General features: G+C 37.7%; 1 protein-coding gene across 2 annotated transcripts; it reads right to left on the bottom strand.

The window, feature by feature from the left end:
* LOC107608336 (E3 ubiquitin-protein ligase UPL1) lies at nucleotides 1,581–13,778 on the bottom strand (the record flags this gene model as incomplete). 2 transcript variants are annotated; one of them, XM_021107634.1, is given in 13 exon segments in its annotated part: nucleotides 1,581–1,873; nucleotides 1,991–2,097; nucleotides 2,435–2,574; nucleotides 2,942–3,167; nucleotides 3,246–3,326; nucleotides 3,423–3,569; nucleotides 3,652–4,750; nucleotides 5,058–5,353; nucleotides 5,437–5,702; nucleotides 5,919–6,123; nucleotides 6,205–6,504; nucleotides 6,575–7,635; nucleotides 7,803–13,778. In XM_021107634.1, coding segments are annotated over 13 exon segments (9,894 nt in total). In that variant the 3' UTR covers nucleotides 1,581–1,770.

The following is an 18,665-nucleotide window of genomic DNA, read 5'->3' as shown; positions in this document are numbered from 1 at the left end:
TGATATCTATATGGGAGTCTCTAAAGAAGTAAAGATATTTGAATCATTCAAAGAGAGTTCTCAAGGATTAATATACTCAGTTAGACTGAAGCGATAATTATATAGTATAAAGTAATGTGGACGGATGTGGTACAACCATCTTACAGACTATTTGATAAAAAAGGAGTTCAAAAATAATAATATTTGTCCATGAGTGTATATTCTGAATTCATTATAATTGTTGTGTATGTTGATGATTGGATCTCTTGAAGAGATTCCTATAATCATAAATGCTCTAAAAGAAGAGTTTGAGATGTCAGATCTTAGAAAAAACCAAATTTTGTCTCGGTCTACAAATCAAATATGTAACAAAAGTGATATTTGTTCATCAAGACTTACACAAAAAAAAATTCTAAAGGAATTTTATTTTGCACATAATACATAAATTTTTGCTGCAAATATATTTTTTTAGTTGGGTGAGTCAATATTCTGAGTATCTAGTCTTCCAAAAATTTGTTGTTTCTATACTATACACCAAAATTTTTGTACTGTACACCAAAATTCATGTATTCTACGTATTTCATTGGTATAATATATAGATTTTTGTACATAGTACACAAATTTTGCACATAGTATACAATTTTTTCTGCGAATATATTTTATTAATTAGGTGAGTCAATATTTTGGGTATGTAGTTTTCTAAAAATTTGTGCTGCACATCAAAATTTGTGCTATGCACTTGAATTTTTGTATTATACAAAAAAAATTATGCGTTGTCCGTATTTCATAATTAGTATAGTATATAAATACTGCGAATGTATTTTATTATTTAGGTGCTATGCATATTTTATTGGTTAAGAGAAAATGAAAACGACGAAGACGATGATGATAATAATAATAATAGAGGATGAAGAGGGAAAAAAAGAAAAAAAATTTAACAATATCAACAAGACGAAGACGATGATGATAATAATAAAAGAAAATGACGAAGGAAAAAAAGAGAAGAAATTGAACATTAACAAAAGATGAGGACATTAAAAAAAGAAAGCGCAAAAGAAGATGATGACGATGATAACAATAATAAAAGAAGAAGAAACGTGCCCACCTATGTCGCATTTGGTTAAAAACTTGGTTCGAAATATGCATGGACGCCTAGCATTTCTGAATGTCAATATACTTGACTATAACACATTCTGAACTCAATTAACATTTTTTAACCACTGACAATGGCCAGAAAAAATAATTTCTGAAATTAGTTTAGATAATTTCAAGAGTATATAATTAAAACTTGTTTTAAAAGAACTCATGAAGCTTTCTTTCGTTATATCTTAGTTTATATTCTACGTCTATATTAGTCCACTGTAGAATCTATCATAGTTTAGTATCTTTGTAGTTAAGATTTTGCAATCCAATCCAAAATTCCGGCTTATTGAAAGATTGTCGGCGCAAGGTCTTGCCCAAATGGTACTATTCATTATGCAACACGCATGAAGATCGCAACATAATACCAATCACCTGTAATATTCATTCTTCATCATTGTTGCTTTGGATCGAAATTGCTAAGTGATAACTAATTTAGTAACTGCGGAAGAAACCGTATGTACTTTGAAAACTACCAAAAGGAATTTCCATTGAAAATATACGACTGTACAGCATATTAACATGTTGTGAACTTTCAAAAAGAAAAAAAAATGTCAACCCCCTGTACCACTCAATTCTATTTAATAGAGTTCCTAACCTAAAATGTAATACACAGTATTTTCTCCCCAATCAATACCCCAAGAGAAAAACTTAACCAAATCCAAATCCCTCATTTGCTTCATGTATCGCAAGCAATAACCTCTCTTCCAAATGTTCTTTAGATGGATACTCTGGCAGATCTAGTTGATTAAAACTGCACCAAGAAAGTATACGCGTTACTTGAACTCACAGATAATGATCAATCAAGTGAAAGAGTATGGCATTTAACTTCAAAAATAGCAGTTAACATAGATAGGGGGAAAAGATTTACCATGTGTGAGCAGAAGGTAGGTGATCTGGGCTTCCATATGCTTTGTGTATTTGAAACTTCTGAGAGCCTGATATTCCTTGGAGAGCGCTGAAGCCTTCCAAAGGCACCTGAACCATTGGTAGCTAAAATGAGATTCCAAAACTACTGCAAAAATCATTTACTTGTCATAGACTAGGACACAACCAAAAGGAAATGAATATTTGACCAGCTTAAATTCACCGGACCAAAATGGCCTTGTTCCCCACACAATCGGGATTTCTAAAGGATGACAGATACTCTACTGCAGTTACAAATTATGTAAGAACTACTCTCAACAAAAATGTAGTGGGGGGAAAAAAATCTTAAATCATGAACTAAGCTTAACAGAATGTAGCTACTAGCTAGAATTCTCCTCTAAAATTTAATTAACATCTCAGTGGCTTCAAACCTCTGGTAGCAACATACCTTGGATGTTCCTGTCACAAACTGCAACAGCCTAGCCTTGTCTTCCTTGCTGAAACCTTGAACAACCTCCCAAAACCATTGGATAATTGGCGATGCAGCACTATAGCCAGAATAGTCTGTGTTGGCTCTCAAGTCATCCACTGAAATAAAAAGCAAAACTATTTGTTAAATTTTCCCTTCAATAATCAATCATCCAATTATCCTGAAATAAATATACCTTGGATGTGCCAGTTACAAACTGCAAAAGTCTAGCCTTGTCTTCTTTGCTGAAACCTTGAACAACTTCCCAAAACCATTGGATAACTGGTGATCCAGCACTATATCCAGAATATTCTGTATTTGCTCTCAAGTCATCCACTGAAATAAAATGTCAAACTGATTGTAAATCTTCCCATTCCAGAATTTAAAGACTTGTCAAGGTAGACAGTGTTGTGATCTTGGTTGCAAAATAATAAATAAATAAATAAAAAAGAAGATAATGACAGCAAGAAAGGTGGTAAGACTCACAGTCAATATCAGGAAGTCCACTGATCAATAATTCCAGCTCTTTGTCATTGAATATAGATATCAACTCCTTGGGAATTAATTCATAAAATCCTTCCAAAAAAGCATTTATTTGAGGTCGAATAGCAGTTGTCAATCGATGCTCAGCAACCAGATCAACATATTGATGCTTGTTCTCCTCAGTAACTTTGATATTCCGTCCACCAGGAATCAACTCATAGTCACTCACCTAGTCATGTTCATCATGATTAGAATAACTCCCAATCCAATGCACCATCTCAAAAAAGTTTAAAAGAAAAGAAAATACCTGTGTCCGTTCATACAAGATCAATTTTTCTTCATCAGCATCAATGCTGAAAGTAAGATCCAGATCATCGCTGATATAATTCTGCAATCAGATCACAAACACAAGATATTTGTCAGAGACATTCACAATGACTGACATCGGTGAGAACATTGATGTGAACAATAATAATAAACTCGCCTCAAGCATCCATTTCAAATTTTTGAAATAGTCGGGATCAATGGCTTCAATATCATGATATGTAACTTTGACACCAAGCATGTGCTTGTAGAATGACCGAGTAAAATGCACATCCAAGAGCTGGCCATCAAATAATGCTTTTCCAACCTGGATAAGGCAGAATGGAGTAAGAAAGGATAGGATGACTTGCATCAAAGGGAAGTCAATATGCACTTGAAGAAATACTAACCACCCTGCCAACGAATTTGAAATAAGATAAATGTTCTGTTTGGTAAACAGAGTTTGGGTTTGGCTGAAATGTTGATTCATTGCCCACTGTGGTGAAAAGCAATGCTCCTCTGTCAAAAATAACTCTGGACAACAATTGATACCATTCCCTTGTAAGCCCACCGGCATCAATGCCTTCCTCTCCTTGGAAATGAACAGTCAATCTTCCCTTTAAATCATGAGTCGACCGCATGCGAAGCTGGTTATAAGAATCTTCTAGAACATATGCCCTTCTTACTGAAATTCTTAAAGGACTGTGGTGGTCATGCTGATGCTTAATCTTTGATCGGAAATGGGACCGTTTGTTGTCAAAATCGATAAATCTTGGTACCTTCAGCATGAGCGAGAAAGATTTTTCAAGTAAGCCAGGATTTTGCCTTATAAAAGCATTTAGTAGTTTCCTATGCTTTTCTGAGAACCTGACAAAAGCTGCATGTTTCTCATCTGCTTTCACAGCTGGCCCAGATGCCTTCTGCTGCGTGGCAGATGTGCTAGCATACTCAACATCAGAAATAACCGGAATCGTTGAGTCATTACCGGCATCAGGCTGTGCAGGATGCAACTTCTCACAAACAACAAAGAAAGATTCTATGTAAGGCAAGATATTTTGAGAGCCCGCAGGAAGCGGAGGCATCACACCAGATGGTTTAGACACGGATGGTCTAGAAGGGGTGAAAAAGTCGGATGCAGAATCTGAGTATGATTCTATCTTGCTTATACAACAGCTTAGCTCTTGCCATAAAGGCTCTAATGCTGAATTAATCTCCCAAACCTCAGAAAGGGCAGAGGATGAAACCCTATCAATCTCTTTCTCAGTCAACGAAGTTACAAGGGAACTCAAGGCTTGCAGAACTCTCAAAATAGCAGCTCCATCAGAAGAAGATGTACTAAGAAGAGCTTTCAATGCTTCACTGAATAGACGTAGTTCGTCCATTGCGGATGAAGTCAACTTTTTAACTGCTTCTGACAGCTGCGTGACAAATAGCTGACAGTGAGTAGGAGCAATCGCCACCAATTTCTTCATTACATCAGCAACTGATGTGTATGCATTATCCGACAACCTGGGAGAAATAGATAAAATATCTTAGTTCATCAATCAAAATGTTACACAATAACAAGAAATTAATCTGGTCAAGTGATGACTGGTATGAACTGCATCATTGCTACAAAGGTATGCACAAGACGACCTACAAAACTAAGTGGATTAAAAAATTAGATGAGAGCAGGATATTTCATCACCCCTACACCTTGACCTAAGCTGGGATCTCCCAGTGAGTGTGATGATACTAGGTACACAAAACCTAAGCATACTGACAAGACCCCTGGAGTAGAAATGACACAGAAAGAACATTAGGTGCATAAATATACCCTTCTTGTGCAAGCAATGAGCACAGTAGCCGGAGTTCTTCTTGTGGCAGATTACTCAATACTCTCTGGGACTCACTTTCTGCACTATTACTGGAAGTAGTGGGTTTGGCAGAATCTTCAACTTTATTGGATGCATCAACCCCTGAGGACATAACACCAGAATCAGTATTTACATCTGTCTCTACTGCAGAAATCTGTGGAGCTGCAGGAAGCTTGGATGTAGGGATCAGGGATTTGTCAGTTGAACTCGGCTTGCCTCCAGCACTATCAACGATAACATCCAGTAAACGTAACAGCTGAGAACACAGCAAATCATGTCAGCATTGTCAACAGGAGCATGAGACTGAATTGAGTGTCAAATATAGCAAAAAAACATCACCTGCTCAAGGTGAGCTATACTCCTTAAATAAAGTGGTTGGTTCAAGAGACGCAAAAGCATTGCAATAGATACGTAACCTTCATTACTTTTATCTACATCTTCCACAACCATCACAGCCTTCCCACGTGCGTCACTTGCATTATCTTGTTCTTTAATTGCAGGATAAGGCAGCCGTAGCTGAAGCAAACTTTTTGCCACATATGGATGATTTCGAGCAAGATGAGTGAGTGTTTCAAGTATTCGCCGAGACAGCAATGGGGGAACTCCTATGAAACCAAACAATATTGAAGACATCATTAGATGCATTAACTATGAAAAATGTTCAGAATAGATGTATTGGCAACATGAAAATTGTTTCAGTTACAGCTTAATTAGAAAGATTCATAATAATGAGCACCCACAAGAAATGACTGTTACAGGATGAAAATAATGGATATTACTAAAAAGAAGCAACTACTAACAAGATTATCAAGCATTCTTACCATCAAAAGATTGAGGACGAGAGTACATTACATTGCTATGACAACCATATAATCTATATGGTGGCTCAACGGCACTAAAATAATTAGCAGGCCTCTTAACATCAAGCATTAGAATGTCCATCAGAATTTGGACAAGAGAGGTTCTTGTTTCGCAATGGGCACAAAGATTTAAAAGAAGCTTCTGTAGTTGACCTTTATAGAGTGGCTGCAAAAGTCAAAACATGTTACGCATGAGGCAATTAAGAAGGAATGCTTTGAGGGGTATCTTCCTATCAAACATTAATACCTGGACTATACGGAACAAACGAATCATGGCATGCAAAGCTTCCGTATCAACTAGTGGTACTCCATCAGCTTCAACAACCTTAGCACCACTGGACCGGCGTGATGAGGTGTTTCCACCAACGCCGTCCGGACCAGAGCCAATACCTTCACGTCTAGAAGTCTCACCTCTACGACTTCTTGGATACATGCCAAACAGGGTACGACTATAACGGTGTGCGTACCTCTCACGCAACATATTTGCCTCCGCAACAAGAGCAGGTGTAAGATTGGCAAGAATAGTATCAGGAGAAGTTAACAGAACCTGAAGAAAACACAAGAAAATTTTAGAAACAACCTCACTTATATATAAAGAGGTTGATAAATGAACTTGCCTCTTCTCGTAAATCAGAAGGGAATGTTGCAATTATCGAGACCGTGTCCATTTCTACAGGTTGGCCTTCCAATTCCTGAGATTGATGCATCCTCTGTGCTTGCTGTTGAGCTAGAACCTCTGCTCGAATATCTGCAGGAAGAGCTGCAAGAAACTCTGGATCGATATCCCCATTGTTTTGAGGCTCAGGATTTGATGTTTGTGCCACTTGACCTTGCTGAGCTGATAGGACTTCAGCGCGCAGCTCCTCGGGAAGAGCATCCAGAAAAGCAGGATCTATTGCACCTGAGCCAGCATCACTATTGACCTGCTGCTCTGATGATGGACCTTCTTGGTCTGCATCTCGACTAGAATTTTCAGAGACTTCAGTAACACTATGAAGGGATGCATCTCTACCACCTGCAGGAGATGAATGACTCAAAGGCATATTTGCTCTTCTTGTGCGCACAACCTGTGAATCTCCAACTATTCGATCAGCAGAAACCTGCCTTTCTCCACCATCGTCATGGCCATCAGCACTTCCAATCTCAACATCTAGACTGCGAAGGCTTTCACCAAAAGTTGCCCCACTACCACTACTCTCTTGGCTCCCAGCTTCAACATCCCTCACAGGTCCCTCATTATGCTCAAATTGCATCTCAACTGCTTGTGACTGAGTGCCAGATGCATTTTCTTGCTGAGATGCAGTTCCTACAGGTCTGGTATCAGCATTGCTGCTGTCATCATTTGTTGAAGGAGCTAAAGTAACAACTTCCTGAATTGCATTACTTTCAACAGGGACATTTGTTGGTGCACCTCCTGAATCTTGTGCATGGCTGACTTCAACTTTACTAGGAGCACCTCCTCCTTCAGTTCTGTTCTTATTGGATGACTTTTCAGGGCTAGGACGCCTTAATTGAGAGACAAGCAAATCCTCAAGGCCAGGTGGAACAACCCCAGTACTTGAACCACCACTCTGCTGGTTACCGTCAGTCCACAAGTTCAACCGCTGTCCATTGCGGCCACTCCTCAGTGATCGAAATATATTATCCAACCCTGTTGAGTTGTTCTCCATTAAATTATCTGTAAGTTTTAACAAAATACCAAACAATCTAAGGTGTTATTTTAAAACATCAAAAGCCTCTTTTACGGAACATAGTATGAACAAAGTAAAAATAGCTACTGGAATATAAATACACACAAACAGAAAATTAACTAGTTCTTAATAATAGATTTATGAATAAATCAACCTGATTGCCCTGTCGATGGATGGAATGCAGTATGTTCAACTAAAAGCGGATGGCGAGAAGGCGTTCCAGCATCACCAGTTCTACCCAAAAGACTGTAAATTGAAGTTGTCCTTCCCCGTCTAGATCCGAAAACTTCAACTGGCATCACATGAAAAGCTTCATTTGGAAAATTATTCTCCCTGCCAAATACTTCAATATGATCAAAAACATTAATTCCATTAATACTCTCATCAAGTCGCAGTATAACACCATCCTCATCTTCCTCATCCTCTTCATCCTCCTCCTCCATCACTTCATCATCAAACTCATCATCGTCAATCTCATGATCATCTTGGTCTGTATCAGGATGTGGCAAGTGATGTACTTCATCTTCCATATCGTTATGTTCCTCATCATCTTCCTCATCTTCATCTGCATCCTCACCATCATCTCCAGACATTTCATCATCCTCATCATCTTCATCAATATTTTCTTGACCATGAGTTTGAGTTTCAAATCGTAACCCTGCATTTTCCAATCCATTCTCAAGACCTCTTGCATCTTCAGCATTGTCATGCATGTAATCATCCTCATTAGTAGGAGCATAGCTTTCGTCAAGATCTTGATCATGTTCCATATCATCAGTAACAGCTTCAGACCCACCATAAGACTGAATTGCATTGTAAGACCCACGGTCACATCCTTGAAGGGAATCACTATTGGCTTGAGATGTCATTTCCATGGACTGAGGCATCTCACCAGTATTATCCTCTCTTCCAGGTTGATTAAGATCAGAAGGTTTTGTAGTACCATCACCCTTCCCCGTATTAGAATCAACTGACTGTACATGTTCCTTGGAGACCAACTCAAGAGCTTTAATAATGCCAGTGGCAACTTTGGATGAATCAGCATGGTCCAAGTCCAAAACTTGAAGAGTTCGAGTGAGTGACTTAACTAGACCAGCATCAATAAAAGTGGCAGAGGCCTCCGCTGAGATGCATGAACCAGAAGGTGTTCGAGAAGCCAAAACATCATTAAGTAGATCCATAAAAACCTGAATTTCATTGCCTGGTGGCTTAACACCATTACATGACTCAACAAATTCGTTGATGATACAACTAATCTCACTAAATACCCTCTTTCTTGCCTCTGCAGAACGAGCACAGGCAGCCACCAAAAACTGGTTTGCCCTGGTGGCCAGTTTCTGTCTCCAATCACCATCAACTTTATTATCCTTCTTGGAATTTCGAGAGTGTGGAAGAAAATTGTGAAGAATATGATGGAATATTCCACCGATGCTTAAACCAGCAGGACTCTTTTGATAACTGCCCCTAATGGTGCTCATCTCAGCATCCCGTCGAAGTAGAACATGAACAGATGATGAATACATCAATAATATCTCTGTTAAAAGCTTCAGAATAAAGACAACTTTAGCAAGTGATGCAGAAGCTTCCTGACTACTGGTTTCATTCGCCTCAGATATGGTAGCAACAGCTTTTCCTTTTCCCTTGCCTGTAGAGACATCGATGTCCATGTCACTTGAGGTTGAAGGCACAAGATGTACATTTGGGGCAATGTCATCCTTTCTCGGAGGAACAAAAGTGCATACAGAATCAAGAAGTTGTTCTACCACATTAATAAAACTTTGAGGAGGCTTTTTATGACTTTTTACACTCTTAGAATTGGAGTCATGAATTTTGCCATGGCCAGAAGCTGCTGTGTTTGAATATCCCAAACCAACCTTCCCATCACTATTCTGCACTTTGTCTTTTTCCAATGATTTATCCTTCTCTTTTTCTTTCTCCTTAATTTTGTCTTTATCCCGATCCTTCAACAGAACAACATACGGTCTTTCACCTACCATTTCCACTTGGCACACAGATTTTGCAGCTTGCATGAAAATTGCTGGGTCTCGGGAAATTACAGAAGATAAGTTTGAAAGGAAATTGCGAGGATTGGCCCTTCCATTTGGATGCCGGTTAGATGCAACTACAAGACTATGTTTTATCTCAGATTCCATTGCTTGCTGAAGTGTTTGGGGATCCTCAAGTACATGGCGCACAATACTAGCAGCAACATTATCAAATCCAGGGAAGAGGCTACTTGTTGGCAGAGAAAGAAGTAAACTTAAACCACCAGCATCTAAAAAGGTAAGAGCTACAGAATGATTCCTTGTAAGATTGGAACAAAGCAGTAGAACGGAATGCATGGTGTCTGAGGGAAGTTGGTTCTTCATACAACTGCAAGCAACCTCAACAAGTCTCTTCTGCTCATTTATATCTGCATACTTTGTAGAGAGTCCCAATGCAGACTGCAACTTGTTTTGCCTATCTTCATCGATGGTAAGTGATGTCTGCTGGTTATTCACAGCATCCTTCTTCAACTGCTCAGTAATGTCAGAATTCAACTTCTGATCCAGTTGCAACAACCTGTCTAATGCTAGAAAACCAGCTGTAACCCATTTTGGCACCTGCTTTTTGTCCGTACTGTCAAGACTAGATTCCCACTGGCAGAGTAAATCTGAGGCAATTTTTATCAAACCACTCTTCGAAGCAGCTTCCCGAGCCACAGCATCTTCATTAAGAATTAAAGCAAGAACATGAAAAAGAGCTGCCAGCATGGTGTTATTTCCGTTACTAGAAACCAAGCCACATTCCTTGATCCGGTCAACAATAAAAGTGATGACATCAGATCTAGATTTACCATCATCCTGAGAACATATCATGACAAACAAGTCACGAACAGGAAAAGCAAGCGGCTCCTTCAAAAGCAGTTTTGCACAAGTAGACAATAACTCATCAACAGGAGGAAGTTGGACAGTCTCTTCCTCAAGCTGTTGAGAATTGTCATGTCCTGCAGCATCCTTTGTTTCGGATTCCGAGTTTCCAAGGGACATGGCAAGTGCACGGGCAAGTTCATCATCTTCTTGTGTCTCCTCCTGATGGGTGAACAACCACTCCATAGCCAACTCCACACTATTTGACCCAACTTGCCTCAAAGCTTCCTCAGCTCTAGATCTAGAAAAGCCCATCTCCACAATGGTTGAAATGGTTGCTTCATTAGGAGGCGGTCCGGTAACACGAGCACTCCCACTGTTATTTACATTTTTTACTTCAACGCCTGAATATACATGCCGAATGATAGAGATAATGGTTGCAATAAATTCATGACTACAATCGACAAACTGGGGATGAGTCCAAACAGGAAGCACGGTCTTTAACACTGTTGACTGGAGGACCTTAACAAAAGTCTCAGCATCACGTGGGAAAGGTGCATCACCATTTGTAAGAGGCTGTGCAAGCAAATGCTTTGTGAAGGATGATAATACATAAGAGGAGGTCACAAGATGGTCCATCAATTTACCATAACTTGCTAAAGAACCATAAATCCACGAATTATCAGTGTCTTCCTTGTCATCTTGCTTTGCATTTGCATCATCAGTATCCATAGGCGAGGCAGGGGTCCTATTAACTGTAAAAAGCAGCTGACTGGTAGCTTCAAATGTGGTCAACACAGATTGAATAACTCCGCGTCCATACAAGCAATTCAGAAGAACAGGATTGCATGATTCAGGCCTCTCCATCAGAAAAGTATCCAAAAATTCTATCACTTTCCCCAAATACCGACACTTGGTAGATATGGAGGCTTCGGTTCCCGAAATATTTCCATGGCCACCAAAATTCATGTGATCGAGAGCAATAGATGCAAAAGTAGAAGCCACTGACTTTGAAGCTGGGCTTACACTCACAATATCATCACGTCGACGCGAAGGTAGCAGCATTACTTTTCCTAGCTCCTGGAACAAATGGGTAATATGAAATGAAAGTGATTTAACCATGTCACAACAGGTGTTATAATATGGCCTCTGCTTGTCAGATTCCTTCTTGTTAGTAGTCCCAGAATTATCATCTGAATGATGCAACTGATTAGAAGAAGTTGACCGCATGCTTGAAGGCCCAACAGAAATTGATCTGTGTTGAGAACCAGGGGAACGACCCAAATCTCGATACAGGTTTATGAGGTCAAAAAATTGGGATTCAATACTCCATCCTGATGTCCTCCTTCTCAGTAATGGATCAAGAAACTGTCTGAAAGAATTGAATCGTTGCTCTTCAGTTTCATTTGCATCTGCCTCTGTTTGTTGTGACCCAGAAGAACAAGCACCATCTTCCTCAGTCTCAGTCTTTGTATTCTCAAGCAGGGCAATTTGCCACAGAACTTCACGGTGCACATGTCCAATATCTTCCAGAACATCCTTACTTCCATTTCCGAATTCAGTAAGCAATGCAGTCACCCAACGATTGTCTTTTGATGCAGCAAGAAAGAGAAGAAACTCAACAAGGAAGAGTGAGGAAAAGATGCCATTATCGGGTGTTATCCTTGGATCCAGCAACAAAGGTTCAGAAGCTGCACCAAACCCAGCTAGTGCTTTCTTCATGTGTTCTCTAAGGGAGGAACAAAAGGCACGTGCAAGAGGAGAAGAATGATGTTGAGCAAACCCCTTAAAAACCATGGTGCTATGTAAAGCAATAGACATGCCATCTGAAGATTGTGCAATGGTGGGTCGCAATAACAACTTCAATAGAGCATCAATTCCTGATTTTTCCACAAATAACCGGCATGTTTCAGAATTTTCCATAGTCCTGTGAACCAGTACCATCAAATGAAAAACACACAGCTGAATAAACTGCTCATCACTTATTCCTTCAGCGGCTGAATCTTCTTCTGTGCCAACAAGGCAACAATGGCCTTCATTTTCTTTGGCTTCTGAATCCGTCTCCATTGCAGTATCATCATTAGCTTTTCTTGAAGGTCCTGCACCATTTCCCTCTCCAAGTGATGCAATCTTATGAATGATTTCAATGATAATGTCAACACCAGCACTTCTCAATGAAGATACATGACGGAGAAGTTCCTCAATAGAATTTGCCAGCGGAACAATAGCCTCATTCATGGCCAAGACATACTTTTTACTAGTGAAAATGTCAACAAGGAATCGCAAAGATGAAGATTCTCTCGCAGCTTCTAATCCTTTAGCATTAAGACAAATGGCCCCAAGACCATTTGGGATGCATGTCAAAGCCTTTGATGAAGGAAGTATTCCAGATCTAATTGATGACAAAAATGCATCAGGTAGACCCATTTCATGAAGAGCAGAAAAACATGTTGGATCTTTGTGTATTATTTCGCTCATAACAGTTACAGCTGAATAATAAATGTCACCCCCAAACTTATCTACATTCCCAAATATCAAAACCAGAGTTGCAGGTAGTGAGCTGTCCTGAGAATGTTGGGATCTAGTAGAGTTCACAGGTGCATATGTTGCAGAACCAAGTGCCTTGAGGGAGACCTTTATGAGCCGTTTCTGGGCATACAATTGATCAGCGTTATGTCTGGAGCTTTCACCAGTGAGCATCATATCATCACCATTTTCTCCAACCAAACCAATGACCCTCTGTACCTCCTTCTGTAATCTTTGAGCCAATAACTCAATACCACCCAACTCTTTAAACAAAGATACAGCTGAGCCACTATAATCCATAAGCTTCTGAAGGGTTTTCACAGCAAAACAGACTAGATGAATATGTGAGGGATCAGAATCCTCCAGCAAAGGCAAGAAAGTAGGTACCATGCCTGAACCCCTAACATTACTCCCAGAAGTTGAGGTTGAAACAACATGTAGAAGATAGAATTGGAGAAGTGCCTCAACAAAGGCAAGGGAAGATGGATCATTAGAACTCTTCAATTGCAAAATAGCCCTCTGGAGCACATTCAGCAGTATCATTCTGTTCCCACCAGCAAAACTGATACTAGATCCACTGAGAATCCGAGCTCGTTCATGTGATGATGTATAGGCAGCTAACTGAGCTCCTAACGCAAGCATTGCAAGTGTTCTAATAGATCCAGATATAGTTTCCTCAGATCGTACAATTCTGATCAATTCATTTGTATATTCTGGTTCATTAGCAAAAAAGGACACAAGCTCATCATGAGCATCTCCAGATTGAACTAACACAATGAAAGACAGTAGGCAGATCCTGCTGTAAAGCCTGCATATTCTAGGAGATCGAAAAGCCCGAGCATATCTAATTCTAGTGAGCAATGAAAATCTAAGCTCTGCAGGAACATTATATTGTTCAATGTGTTGCTTCATCAGAGATAAATCATCTTCTTTGCACAAGTGTAAATCTGGCTTGTGTATAACTCTCAATGCAGGGGGAGATGGATCTTCACTGTCTTCCTTGCTTGGAACACTGGGTCCATGCAATTCAAAATAAAGTGTAGAACCTATGCGGTAATTGGCTTGGTTAGAGCCACTCTCCACATCAGAAGGAAACAAGGACAGTGCCTCATCTTGAGCTTTCTCATTTGCCGTAACACAAGAGTACAACCCCAGGCCCTCCTCCTTGCTTCCCCATCCCTGTGCTAGGGACAATAGATAGCTGTTCACCGAACCACAGCCAACCATCTTTGCACTTCCATGCAGCTTCGAGGGATTTATTTTTACAAAAGCAGAAAGAGTTTCTAACGCAGCAATAAGAATCTCAGGATCTGTTGATGCTAGTAAAAGCTTGAAATGCTGAAAGAGAAAAGAGAAAATATTAGATTTTAGAAGGGCAAATTTTTCTGATAAAGTATGAACCACTACACTATGAGACAGGGGAAGGAAACAATGAGAATATATTTAATTAAAAACAGATACAGGCATAATTTCTGCAACTAACCTCTAAACCATCAAATGAACTCTTGTTTGGACAATTCTCTAGAATTATCTGCATTACGCGTAATATTTGCAGAATTGCATGTTTTGGTAATGCGCTGTCATCTTCTAGATTACCTGACAGCGTCAGGTCATTTCTACATGACAAATATGTCTTGAAGTATGTATCAAAATGAAGTAGCATCGGTCTCCAATGATGAAAGTTCCCCTGGATGAAAAACAGCATATATATAAGAGATTGGAAGAAAAGGGGACAAGAACAAAACATAGTTAATGCAGCAAAGCTATTCCAGGATTACCTTGTTGTACTCCCACCGAAAACCTGAGAGCGGTATAGCTATATCTTGTAATGGGCATTGGATGACCTTGTCAATGAATGCTTTTACCTTTGGGGGCTGAAACCAATCAATCACAACTTTAGATGATGTTACATGGGTAAGGATAAAAATGACAACACGTGTATGCATAGAGTTATACATGTCATTCCAACTATGAATATGCACCCGAATCCATCCAAGAATGCAAGCAAATCTAAACATACTTATTCATGTATGTATGTTGTCTGTTATAATCAATTTTGACAAAGGAACAACAGTATTGACAAACTTCTATTTTAATTAAAAGAATAAATAAATAAATAACTCATCACATACCAAAACCCTATCAACAATTTTTCACACACATGCAAATAGAGCACCAAAATTTAAATGGACCACCTAAATACCTTGTCACTAAAAACAGACACTGCCACTAAAAAAAGTGCATGCAATAAGAGAAGTAAACAACTCTCAACTCCCTCCTTTTATTTTCTCCGCCTCATTATGCTACAGTTCTCTTTACTCTAAATAATGAACGTCATTTACGAAACATTTTTCTTTTTCTTTAATAAAAATTTAGTACAAGTATGGTTTTACCGTATTTTGTAGGAAGTAGGAATAGCAAATTGTTTTCTATGAACACATATATGACAAAATGCATTTCATTAAAAGTTTGCATCTCTCTACATCTTACATTATACAATACATACTGTGACAACTGTTACCAAAATCTAAGATTCAAAGTATATAACATGAAATAATACCCTAAAATGCATGAGATGCACATACATAAAACAGAGAAATGCATTTCATATTCATCGATTTAAAAGACACTCATGAAAATAAGGACAGCTGAGCCTAATCAATAGTATTCAACCATTCTATGATTGCCAATTTGTGGCAAAAGAAATAATACATCAAAGCCGAAGCAGTATCAATGATTAATTACTAACAATAATGAAAGTATATGTTTAAGAAAGTCGTTACCATAAGGCAAAGATCATATAATGATTACACTGTCACTAGCGAATAGCTAATAAAATTGGCAGCTGGTAAATTCCAGAAATAAAATGGATCCTAATTGAATTTCAAGGAAACATACTTATAAAATCACCATTTATTACAATTAATTTTTCCAATATTGTAATTTACAGTACACCAGCTTTCACTAACCATAAGAAATGGAAGCTACTATGCTTCAGTTATCTGCTTTGTATAGTAATTACCTCATAGTTATACTATATCTACTATCTACTATATATAATGGGGATTGGGGTGAGGTTTGGTGCACAATTTTTGTTCATAAAATATCCTTCATCATGTATATCCATAAAATATATATTTTTAATATATTTTTTATTTCTAAAAATTGAACCCAAGACCTCTTAGCTAGAGTGCAGGATTCATGTTGACCAATCTCACATTTATTAATATTATACATATTTAATAAATAAAACGGTGGACGAAAAAGCACATGTGCCTATTAATACACTAGTCTACTAAAATGAGAATTGAGAGTTTTGGTGCACAAATTCTTTTTTCCCCCCAAAAGATATCCTTATTCATATATGTATTCATAGAACACATTTTGCTATTCCTAAGAACTGTTAACAAGAGAACAAAATCCTTACCATATCAACTGATCCCATATTTTTTATTGTTGCACACATTTAATTAATTTAATAAAATAGTGAATTAATAGACACAAAACATGCCTATTAATCCCACTAGTACAGTAGTACACTAGTACAATGTTATGGAATAAGCAAAAACAATTCAAATTTTTGAAATGTTAAATACACCCCAAAATAATATATACGAAGCATTGGTAATTAGTTCAGGTTAACCCTCATTCAGTCAATTCAGTCAATCTGTGACCAAACTCAGGTAACTCAATTTGTTGTACCAAACACCACAAAAATATACACTACAAGAAATGGCTAGTGCTACAATCAACAAACTAAACCACATGCTTGATTTGACAAAGCAGCGTTTCCCGGCTGCCAATCTCATGACAAGCCAGTAAATCATTTTGGCAATTGTATAAACCATTGTCAATTATAAATATGTATCTTCATCAAAATGAAATAGCATTTTTGAAGAAGCTACAAACCTTGCCTTCTCACCAAAGGAAAGAACAAGTCAATTTATTCCTGAACAAGCAAGCCACATTTTCCCCCAAAGATAATCCAAATGATTCATTATTTTTACTGGCCATGTCAATTACCATGATGCCGCATATTCATTTATTTAACATCACAAGCAAAGCACTCAGGAACCTTGCTTTAAAATAAAATTAAAAAAAAAAATTACCAGAGAAGAAGAAAGAAATGAAGGGCATGAGAATTTTCAGGGTGACAACAGACAAGTACTTTTGTCAAATGCAAATAACAAGAGAACGCAAATAACAACATATTCTAAGACCTCTTAACAAAAGAGTCCTCCAACAGTTAAACACAAATAAAGAAAACAACTGAAAGACATCTAGACACACAAAAGGAGGGGAAAGAAAAACCTTAATTGGGGTTTACAATTAATTACAAATTACCCAGCAGTTAATAAAGTGATCACGTTAAACCCTAATCACGAAAACACGAAACGGTGCGTTTTGAGAAAGAGAGACTCACAGGCTCAGAGTCCAACTTCACGGAGGGGCCAATGGCGCCCTCGGCAGAGAGCAGTTGCCGCAGCCTCGACGGCCAACTGGATCTTAGGGTTGTCATCTCACCTCAACTCTACTCTGAACTACACTGCCTGAAAAAAAAAATCAAATTAAATTAAAATTAACAAAACAAATAATCAGATTATTAACAGCTAAAATCCAAAGCTTTGTAAAATAGATTAGATAGATTAACATAAACCGGTTCCAGAAAGCAAATACCCTAATCAGAAATTCATAACTAAAACAACTTATTAACGAAAGCAAAACGAAATTGAAAAAAAAGAAACCGATCAAACTTGTGATATCAATTAAAATACATATACCTGTTGGAGATTGGAATATTGTGTAAACAGAAAATTAAAGGAAGAAAATAAAAGGTAAGAGGTACCTGAGAGAGATGAGAGAAAAGGGGGATGTGTGAATACACATCCGAAGTGCGAAGAGAAAAGAAGAGAAGAAGACGCGAGAGAAACTACGAAGCGAAACGAAACCCCAACAAAGAGAGAAGGATTGAGAATCGCGGTGTGGTATTTGCTGTGTTGGGTGCGAGTCTCAGGAAATTTTACTCGTTTTCTTTCCACACGGATGTGTGTGTGCTGGTAAAGGGGGAGAAAAGTGTGTTATATAGGCAGTGAGAACTGAGGCGGAGGAGTCATTTCTACTAAAAAATTAAAAAATTTGTTGCTTTTACCTTGAGTTGGCACCTAGGTTTTTCTAGTATTCCAACGTAGATACATAGATATACTTTAAGATTGGTTACGATGTTGGGAATTAGAATTCATTTTAGAGTTAAATTTATTTTTTATTTTAAAATATTAAAAATAAATCATTTAAATTTTTTTAAAATTTTCAATTTTTATGTTATTATCTTTACTTTCGTAACTTTTTCTTAGGCAAACTTTTAATAAATTATACTCTTTTTTAAAAAGAAAGAAAATTCTTTTTTTTAATAAAATAAATTTTAAATTAAAATACTAAATTTTATTAAATTATATAATTATCTTATTTTAAATTAAGAAATTAAATTTTATTGAAAATATACTTACTAAAAAAATAATAAAATAAGAACTGTTTTAATAAAATAATTCATATTTATTTTTATAAAAATTTAAACTGTATAATTTAAATTTTCATTCTTAACTAAATCTTTAATTTAAAAAAATCAGACTAAATATTTATTTTCT

The sequence above is a fragment of the Arachis ipaensis genome, chromosome B07 (genome assembly GCF_000816755.2).
Source record: "Arachis ipaensis cultivar K30076 chromosome B07, Araip1.1, whole genome shotgun sequence".
In the NCBI taxonomy this organism is placed as follows: domain Eukaryota; kingdom Viridiplantae; phylum Streptophyta; class Magnoliopsida; order Fabales; family Fabaceae; genus Arachis; species Arachis ipaensis.
This window is presented reverse-complemented; position numbering and strand designations above follow the sequence as displayed.